The 10,542-nt window shown below is 38.0% G+C and overlaps 1 protein-coding gene across 4 annotated transcripts; it reads left to right on the top strand.

Moving 5' to 3' along the window:
* The first annotated feature begins 2,843 nt into the window (after positions 1-2,843).
* On the top strand, positions 2,844-9,675 carry LOC114265873 (BTB/POZ domain and ankyrin repeat-containing protein NPR1). Of its 4 annotated transcripts, none has more exons than XM_082886170.1 (4): positions 2,844-3,381; positions 3,673-3,767; positions 8,568-8,720; positions 9,200-9,675. In XM_082886170.1, the coding sequence occupies exons 2-4, from the start codon at positions 3,677-3,679 to the stop codon at positions 9,409-9,411; spliced, it is 456 nt and encodes a 151-aa protein (XP_082742296.1). In that variant the 5' UTR covers positions 2,844-3,381; positions 3,673-3,676; the 3' UTR covers positions 9,412-9,675. The 4 variants fall into 4 exon arrangements, with proteins under 4 accessions (XP_082742296.1, XP_082742294.1, XP_028062510.1 ...); XM_082886168.1 differs by having other exon boundaries at positions 3,666-3,767; XM_028206709.2 differs by having other exon boundaries at positions 3,590-3,767.
* Positions 9,676-10,542: the final 867 nt, after the last annotated feature.

Genomic DNA, 10,542 nt, shown 5'->3' with positions numbered 1-10,542 from the left:
TCATGAAGTTGACGACTGACTAGAGGTCCGCCAACTTGTTTGCTAATTCTTTTACTTCCTCATCCCTCCGTAGGCACCTGTCCCTCCATACCTGGAGGTTATCTTCATTGTAGTATTTTCCTTGGTTTGCTCTTTTTGACGTGTCGCCTTCTGGGATGACGTCGTTCTCTCTGTGACCTTGGTCACGGGCTTCTGCATTGTGGTTATCCCCTTCGATATCAAGATCAATTGGGCTGTCACTCCCAGTGGGAGCGTTATCCCCAATATTTTGCTGTCCGTTACTGGCCATCTATTCTTCCTTCGTTCCCACAGACGGCGCCAAATTGTGTGGGTGAAAATCTGACCACACTGCCCGTCTAGTAATCAGCTAGAGAGCACAAGCAGAATAGATGGCTTAAGCAACCTGAAACAGAAAGAAAAAGCTCCGGCGGTGGTTCTTCCACCCGGGGACACTCCGACGATCAAGTCAGTATATCTCTCAAAGATAATCAAGTACTAAACTGAATACTCAAAGTATAAATTACATACCTTAGACTCACGGGGGTGCCTCTCTTTTATAATATACTCAATCCAAGTCCCACTAGAAGTATGACTTCTATGAACTCTAGTTCACTGCTTACTCTGGACTCTTTTAAGTGATAAAGATAAACTCCCTAAGAGTTTAATCCTTATCTTGATTCAATCCCCTTTGCCTTAGGACTCTCGCCCCTTATCTCGGACTCCGACATCTTCGGAGATGACCTCGGCTTCTCCGAGATTACCTCGGCTTAACTACCAGGGCACGTGGCACCTCGGCTGACACGTCGGCGTCACCATGCCACCTGTTGGTATCCAGAAAATACATCCCCACAGAAAGAAAAAAAAAAAGAGCTGGCCAATCATAGGCCAGATCATTTTTCTATTCTAATAAGTCCATAAGATATTGTAATCATTAGTCCATAAGATATTATTGTATTCTAATAAGTCCTATTATTTGAACATTTGATCTACTAAATTCTAATTCTCATATTTAAAATATTTGATGAACATTTCTACCCTTACAAATATTTTTTGAACAGTTAACAATTTAGTGATGTAAACATTCATATTTTACAATGTGAATATTCGCATTGACGTGTGAATGCTCACATTGACAGTATGAACATTTACATTGGCATGTTAATATTCACATTGATGGTGTGGACATTCATATTAACAATATGAACATTTACATTGATGGAATAGTCACATTGTAAATGTGAATATTATTAGGGATATTTTGATAATTATGTCACTCATAAGATTTATAAAATATAATAAAATAAAATAAAATATAAATAAGTGAAAAGAGATTTATGAAAAGAAAAATATTTGGGATCCCCTTTTGGAGAGACCCCTATCATCCAGTGATGTGAACTAATGATGTGTTTGTATTCAATCACAAATAAAAATTGTGGAGATGATATTTTGTTGGACTTTTCTTAAGTGTGCAACTTACACCTTACACTTACGCCTTTCTATTTGCTGTCCTGTTTTATGTTTACACCTTCCACTTACACCCTTTATACCTTAAAGAATTGCACACCATAACAGCACCCTATTTTGTTATGTCTGAATCATTACTGTTACGAGAAAACGTCTCTTTTAACTATTTGATGCAAACGCTCTCGATCAGTGAAACCCACATGGCCCTCTTGTCACATGCTTGGTTTATCAATTTCCTTTTTTTTTTTTTTTTAGCATAATGGGAATAAAAAATATATACAAAAACAAGTGATGTGTACGTGATTTTGTAATAAGATGTAAGTGAAATATTGTAGAAATACAAGTAAAACTTGTACCTCTTTGTATTTGTGTAAAAAAAAAAATCCTCTTCAATCTAGATTTTGAGTTGAATGGAATTGTTTGGGTTTGTGGGGGCTTACCTGGCTCCGTTTTAATGATTCGAATAATTTATTTTGTTATGTACTTTGTGTATTTTGTGTACAAAAAAAATTAAATTGATCTGATAAATATAATTTGTTCAATTTATTATGTTTGTTATCAAAAAATGTATGATTTTTTTTAAAACACAATTATTATTTATTTTTCTAGTAAAAAAATAAACAAGTTATAATTATCAATTATATCTATTTTTTTTAAAAAAAATAAAATACACCAAATATTTAATTAAACAAATAATTCAAATCATCAATAAATTCCATAGACCCAATTAGTATCCTCCAATTCAAAATCTGGAATGAAGGAAATCTCAAAAAAAAAAAAAAAAAGAAAAGAAAAATCTGTCCCACACACTGGATGTTATTAGGGGTGTACACGGTCCGGATTGGTTCGGTTCTAAGAAAATTCAAGAACCGAACCAATCCTAACGGTTCTGTGATTTTGAGAACCAGACCAGACCGTTACACTTGTAAAACCGGACCAGAACCAAACCGAAAAAACGGTTCGGTTTCGGTTTGGTTTACGGTTCCAAAAATTTCTATTTACAAGAATAATTTATTAATATTAGCAAAATAATTATTCAAACTAATTACATTTAACTCATGATAAAAACTAATAATATTAAGGCATTACTTAATATTACATATATATACAATCCTAATATCATTAAAATTATAAAAAATCAATTAATAAAAATAAAACTTGATATTATATATACATATTTCATTTTATTTTTTTAAATTCGGTTCGGTTCGGTTCGAACCGCGGTTTTTTCATAAAATCCATTAACCGAACCGTTTTTACGGTTCTTATATTTCTTAATCCGTAACCGAACCAATTCTTAATAGAACCGAACCAAACCGTATAATTCGGTCTGATTCGGTCCGAATTACCGATTTGAACGGATTTTTGAACAGCCCTAGATGTTATTCCCCCTTTTTGCTTTCCTCCCTTTTTTTATTTTATTTTATTTTTATATGTTTTCCTTCCTCTTTTCACGATTGCTTCCTCTGTTCTCATCTCCAATTTTCCCCGACCAATATACTCTCTCTCTGTTCCTTTCCAGTCTTATTTATTTCCCTTCTTGAATCTTCTTCTTTCTGGGTTTTGCTTTTCATAACCCTTTTGTGGGTTGGGTTGTGCGTTGGCATGGGTTGATTTCAATTTCCCTTTCCAGAGTTTTCTTGTTCATTCTTGGTTGTCATGATTGTGAGGGGTTAATTGAGTTGTGTTTGGTTTCTGGGAATTTGCTTTGTCTTGATTCCTTTCCATTCATGATCGGATCGCCCATCACTTTTTAAAACTTTTCTCATCTGGGTTTCCTCTGAATTCTGATTCCTTTTATCAAATCTTTTTTACGACTTTGGATTCAAATCACTCTCTTGACCGGATTTAGTGCCGGATTTCTGCGTTTGAAATTGCCATCTGGGTTCTCTATCAATCACTTACAATTCAATTAAGGTGAGAAATCAATGATTATTTTTTTTTTTTTTGAGTTCTTGTAGTATTTTCAATATTGGGTCGTGTAGACTGTGTTTGGATCTTTGATTTATGAATGGATTTGTGAGAGGACAAGAGAAGAGAAAAAATTTGTGAAGAAAATTTAGCTTACATATTTCATTCTCTTTTCCTTCCTTTTCTTTTCTTTTCTTTTCACTTCTCTCCATAGTTTACTCCACAGATCCAATACCCAAACACTGAATATTGTGTGGACGATTTTGGAGTAAATTGGGTTTGTTTGAAAGTTTTCAGCAAAATGTTGAGATCAGAGTTCTGTGATGTATCAATGTCTTCCCCAACAGTGGCTGATGATCTGCACATGAAGCTGCTATACTTAGAAAACAGAGGTGATATTCTCCAGATGACAATCTTATGATTTGATGATTTGATGAACGAGGAAAATGAGTTCAATTAAAAAATTATTAGTAGTCAGTTATTGACGCAACTAACAATACAAACATTCGTGGGAAAAAAAGTGACAATTTCCAAAATAATCTAAATTTTTGTATTTTAATTTAGAAATATATATACATAAAGCTTTTGTTTCACACCTCATGTTTATCAACTTTATTCCAGTATAAAGATTGGTTTGAGTGGACAAGGGTATCAAAGAATAAGAATTTTTCTTTTGTGTTGCACAAAGGTCCACCATGGAACAAAGGGGCTTCCATTTTAGTACCTGTTTAACTTTCCCAATATTTAAAGAGGCCTACTAAAATACGACAATGCTACGTAGCTTAAATTTTGTGGCTCAAAAGTGGCTCAAAAGTGGCTCAAATGGCCAAAACAACGTCGTTTTGAGTACAGAACAACATAAAAATAGCCAAAACGACGTCGTTTTAGCCATTTGAGTCACTTTTGAGCCACAAAATTTGAGCTACGAGACATTTTCCACTAAAATAATAGAGGATCTAACATGGCGCAATGACAAGTGCTATCCACCTCCAGCTTTGTAGGGTGAGTATGACTGTGTAAAATACCGCCAAATTCGTTAAAATTGTATCGATTTGTATCAATCCGTCAATTGTGGTTTAAATTTTAAAATTTATAATTAGTTTTCGAAATCGTTCCGCTCCGCTATAATTAGTATATATATATATATATATATTTCAACTTATAATGAAATATCAAAGTGAAAAATGAGTGTAACAGAGATTTAACATGTTAAATTTATTACAAATTAGTAGTTATATATATGAAAATTATTATGTAAAATTAGTTTGCATTATATATATATATATATATAAAATATTATGCAAATTAGTGTTATATATTATGTAAAGACTTGATAATTGGTTAAAATATTCTTCAATTTGCTCAAAACCACTCAAACCGCAATTTGTCTGTAAGATAAATTGATAGAGAGCATAAATTGTGTATATATTATGATTGATGTATATTGATTTGTTGTATTTTGATTTGTATGTTACAAGCTATTATATAGGAGAGGTGTGAGGTAAGTGAGTGGTGGTAGTAGATGGTAGTGGAGGTGGTGGGTGGTAGTGGAGATGGTAAGTGTGTTAGGTTTAGTGGGGTGGATGTAGTGGGTTAGGTTAGTGGGTTAGGTTTAGTGTACATTAACAGCCCCCCTCAAACTCAAGGAGGATAGGAACTAACCAACTTGAGTTTGAAGAGAGTAACAAAACAGAAAAGTAAGCTGACAATTAAAAATGGGATAGGAGACACTGTATGGTCGTGTCGGACCGTTGTAGCAGACAGTTTACGGGGTCATGTCGGACCGTTGAAGCAGACACTGTGTGGTCGTGTCAGATGTAGAAGACAGTTTACGGGGTCATGTCGGACCGTTGTAGCAGGACAGTTTACGGGGTCATGTCGGACCGATGTAGCAGGACAGTTTACGGGGTCATGTCGGACCGTTGTAGCAGGACAGTTTACGGGGTCATGTCGGACCGTTGTAGAAGACAGTTTACGGGGTCATGTCGGACCGTTGTAGCAGGACACTGTGTGGTCGTGTCAGACCGTTGTTGAAGACAGTTTATGGGGTCATGTTGGACCATTGTAGCAGCTTGTGGTGGTGCACCAAGGGGGCGACTTAGGGAGTGCGCCATGGGGTGACTTGAACATGATACTGTGTATAACCCCCCCTCAAACTCAAATAGGTGTAAAGATAGAAACCTATTTGAGGTTGAAACAAAGGGATTGATAAAGCTGACCGGTGTAGAAGACACTGTATGAGTGTGTATATAGGCTGCCCAAAAAATATACATGGATGTAGATATCGAGCCCTTAAAAGTTGTGCCCTCAAAAGGTGTGCCCGCACCCTCAAAAGGCGTGCCATCAAAAGGCGTGCCCGAATGCATCAAAAGGCGTGCCATGAAAAGGCGTGCCAGTTTGTCGGCGAGAAGAGGCGCGCGATGCGCGTGGCTGCCTCGGCTATTTAACCAAGACAGAGCTGAGGCAGAGGCGAAGACAAACAATTGGCGAAAATCCTCTGAAAAACTCTTCGTTTTGCTGAGAAGGTTTTGCTGAGAAGATACTCTGTAACACTCTCTATAACACTCTGTTGCCCAGAAAAAATGGCTTCGTCTTCCCGCGGGCTGCTTACCCTCTTTCCCGACCTCAACGAGTCCACAGGAGAGAGAACTGGGGCGGTGTCCCGTGAACCTCAACCAAACACCACTGGGTTTGCTCCGTTGAACTTCCCGATGCAGTCGGTGGAGCAAAAAATGGCAGTGCAAACGGATGTGGAGGCGAATCAATATACGTTGAAGGCATGTGTGGAGTCCATGACGGCTGTCACAAACCTGTCGCACCGGCTGCAGAGTAGGACAAATGAGGTGCAGCAGTTAAACTCCCAGCTGGCTCTGCTCCAACGCATGTATAAGGATGCGCGAGCAGAGATAAGCGTGCTAAGGACAGAAAACAAGGAGCTGAAGCGGAAGGCCACCGTGATGTTCCGATTTGGAGGACCGTCATATGCGGCAGTGGAGGAGCAGGGAGTAGTGATCGTGCCCAGTGGAGTGGGAAACACGGAGGCAACACCGGCAAGGGCCGCCCAGGATGGAGGCAAGAAGAAGCGACCCGCAGCAGAGTAGAGAAGAAAAATCCCACTGTGGGTGTTTTGTTGTTGTTTTTTTTTTTTTTTTTTTTTTTTTTTTTTTTTTTTTTTGTTTGTAAAATGTGGAACGGGGTGAACCCCCACGTGAATAAAAGAGTGTAGTGGGTATGAATGCAGTTCGTCGGCTGCCTGTTGTCGGCTTTGTTTTTTTTTTTTTTTTTTTTTTTTTTTTTTTTGTGTTTTGCAAAAAAAAAAAAAAAATAATAATAATAGATGAATGGGTTGATAGCATAATAATAATAATAAGAAGAATAATAATATGTTTAAACAGTGGGGCGGTGGGCAAATCAATGGAGGGAAGTTGATAGATTAAAGAAAAAAAAAAAAAAACAGATCAATGGAAGGTATGTTGGTAGTGGTGAACATGAGTGTGAAAAAGAAATAAAATAAAAAAAAAGAAAAAGAAGAATGGGTGTGCAAACTTGCTGTGGCTTTGCAAAAGATGGAATAAAAGAAAGATAAAAAAAAAGAAAAGAAAGTGGAGTCACATTGTGGGGGCGTGGAGTCTGACAAAAGAAAGAGTGGGAATCCTGAGATGTGATTAAAGTGGGCTAGTGGAGAGAAAGGAAGAAGCAGTGTGGCTATTTTCCTTTTTTTTTTTTTTTTCTTTTTTTTTTTTTTTTTTTTTTTTTTTTACTTAACTCTCTCTCACCTCCAACCCGAGAGAGAGAGAGAGAGAGAGAGCACATGCAACTGGTGTATTTCTGGGTGTGTTCATGTGCCAAGAGAAAGAGAGGGGTGTGAGAAAGAGAGAGAGGCCGTGTGTGTGTGATGACAGTCGGTGGTGTGGTGTGTGAAGGCTGTGGTGGTGTGGTGTGTGATGGCTGTCTGTATCAGTGTGGGTGTGTATCAATGATGTGGGTTTCCTTTTAGAGAGAGAGAGAGGGATGGAGAGCCAGTGAGGGCGTTGAAGCGGAGGCTGAGGGTACGGAGGCGCGTGATGTTGCCGACGGTGCCGGAGGAGACTTGGCTGGAGAGAGAAACTCCGGGGAGGCGGAGGGCGGCGACACGGTTGTTCTCGCATTGTACACCGGCCCACTGGCAAGGGGTCTGAGCCGTAACAAGCAATACCCATTTCTGCGATTCTCCGGCCAGTTGCAACCCAAGTCCAGATTGCTTTTTGCAAGGGGGATTGAAGAGGTGTGTATGTAGGTATGCAAGGGGGATTGTTGGGTGGTGTTCCAGAGGAGAGTACGGCCGCCCACGGCGGCGCGTAGATCTGATTTTCCGACGGGTAGAGAGAGAAGAATGAGGAAGAGAAGGGTTGCTACTCCACCACACTGAGACTGAAACTGGGACTGAGATTTCATATTTTTTTTTTTTTTTTTTTTTTTTTTTTGGCTTTGAAAAATATAGATATAGATATATATCTATCAGAAGACTGAGCAGTAGAACAAAGTTTGTTAGAACAATAGTGATAGGAGAGGCTTGGGGTTGATGATTGAACTGGTAAGGATGTTCACGGTGGCAGATGCGGTGATTTTACAGAGTGAGGTTGCAGAGACCAAGGTGAAAGGAGAGAAGGTATGTGTTGGAGGTTTCAATTGGCACGGTTGGGGTCCGGCGGGCGGTGAAGGCAAGGTTGCCGCCCGCCGGAAGGTGAAGATCACCAAGAGCTAACCTATTGCTCTGATACCATGTAAGATAAATTGATAGAGAGCATAAATTGTGTATATATTATGATTGATGTATATTGATTTGTTGTATTTTGATTTGTATGTTACAAGCTATTATATAGGAGAGGTGTGAGGTAAGTGAGTGGTGGTAGTAGATGGTAGTGGAGGTGGTGGGTGGTAGTGGAGATGGTAAGTGTGTTAGGTTTAGTGGGGTGGATGTAGTGGGTTAGGTTAGTGGGTTAGGTTTAGTGTACATTAACATTGTCAATCCGTCAATCCGTTAATCTGCCATTTGGCTTATAATTTTACTCTCAAACAGTCTGAACCGCACCGCGCACACCCTTAGATGCATGTTCAAATCATGAGAATCAACTTCTCCACTGTCCCATCTCAGCTTCATGAATTCTACGATTCTGCGCTAAGTACTAATTTTTCATATTTGTATGTCACAGTTGCATTTGCAAAATTATTCTTCCCCACTGAAGTTAAGCTAGCCATGGATATTGCACATGCTGAGACATCCGAGTTTGCCGGTCATTTGAACGAAACACCCCTAATGCAGAAGAAAGGGCTCCTCTCAAGAATGCAGACTCTTTCAAAAGCAGGTACTTTGAAGCTTTATTATTATTATTATTATTATTATTATTATTTTTTCCTTTTATATACTTCTAGTTATTGCCGTCCCTTTGTTCAACTGTTTGATTTTTATATACTAATCTTTTCTCATGTATTCCTACCCTATTTTCTAGTTGAGAGAACTTCTATGTGTTATCTAGTGGTTTTCGAGTGACTCTTTATTGTACGCTTGAAAATTTTCTTAGAATTTGTATTACCAGACAGTTAGCAACAATGGTGCAAAGCATTGAACATTCTGGAAACGGGTACATAAATAGAAAAAAAAAAAAACCTATAACACTGCTTAAGCTGCACCAACCAATCTATATTAAATTGGCATGACCATATGCTATTGGCAATACTGAGACTATGGTATGCTGTGGATCGTAAGGGAAGTTATTCACAATCCTCGTAGTTGAATTCATTTTCACCGTTACTCTCCTAAACGTTTGTGGTTGTCATGGTGCAGTGGAGATGGGTCGACGTTACTTCCCACATTGCTCAGAGGTGTTCGACAAGTTCATGGAGGACGACCTAACTGATTTGTTTTACCTAGAGAAGGGGACTCCAGAGGAACAGTTAATTAAGAGGAAGCGCTTTGTAGAGCTCAAGGAAGACGTTCAGAAGGCATTTAACAAGGACAAGGCCGAGCTTCACCGTTCTGGCTTGTCTTCCTTGTAATCCTCGTCTTCTCTGAGAAACGGTGTGATTTCCAAATTTAGAAAATTGTGTTGATATGACAAATGTCTCTAATAAGTTTGACAACATATATATGTTCCTGATTTTGATGATAGTTATAGTGAGAGCCAGTTAAGTACGGGCTCTATTTGTGTAATATCTTTAGAAGAGCAAAGTTAGCTCCATAAAACACCCCTTGTGTAATTGAGCTTGGAAATTCACTTACAATTACTATTTATAGGGAAATGATTTGCTTTTATCAGTTAAGTCTGGTTGCCAGACCTACTAATGGATTTGTGTATTATGAATCTTTTTTATTTCAATATTCAACAGGCAAACATTGGGTACAAACTAGTTCTTTCAAGAACCCACAGCCTTGTGTTTGTGTAGCTAGAAAAATACTTGGATGGAACTAGTTACTATTTTTCTTTGCCTTGTGAAATGAAAATAACCAATTTTGGTTTATTTACTGAAGAGCCATTTGCGGGATGTTCTAAAGTATATGCATATGCCATGTTCACTTATCTTGACACAACTAAAACACTCATCTTAGTTTTGATCAACCAAAGGGAGGTCAGGAAAAGATTCACCACAGCGGCCGCTCCGCCATCATCGCTGTCATATTGGGAATTAAATCGATGAAGTAAACGGGTTAGCTAGGTTCATTTGTCCAATCTAATTAAATTATTGTAAATGCATAACTTATTTTGATTTGATTAAATCTATTCATTTGTCATCTCTAACTGCAAATATGGATGTCGTTGGAACTACATCTATAAATGCAATCGGCAAGCACACAAGTTATGTGGTGCCACGTGCCACTCTAAATGTGTAATAAGGCTCGGCTTACAAATTTTACAATGGAATATGAATACGTGTGATCGTGAATAGCTTCTACATATGTCATGCATGGTTGCTAACTCATAACTTTGCCAATTTTTCAAAAACAAAAAAAAAATAAAAAATCAGTGGAGTAACAACTTTGGGAGAATCTTATTTGGATTTTCGACATTAATAATGAAATTGTTTTTGCGCAATTCTTCATTGATTTTTATGAAAAATGCCCTAAGTTACAATTTTGGTTGCAAATCAAATGTGGTGAAATGAACTACAAAACTTGACAGTCTGGCTTAA

This window comes from Camellia sinensis, chromosome 9 (assembly GCF_055761805.1).
Source record: "Camellia sinensis isolate YWXY chromosome 9, ASM5576180v1, whole genome shotgun sequence".
Lineage (NCBI taxonomy): Eukaryota > Viridiplantae > Streptophyta > Magnoliopsida > Ericales > Theaceae > Camellia > Camellia sinensis.
This window is presented reverse-complemented; position numbering and strand designations above follow the sequence as displayed.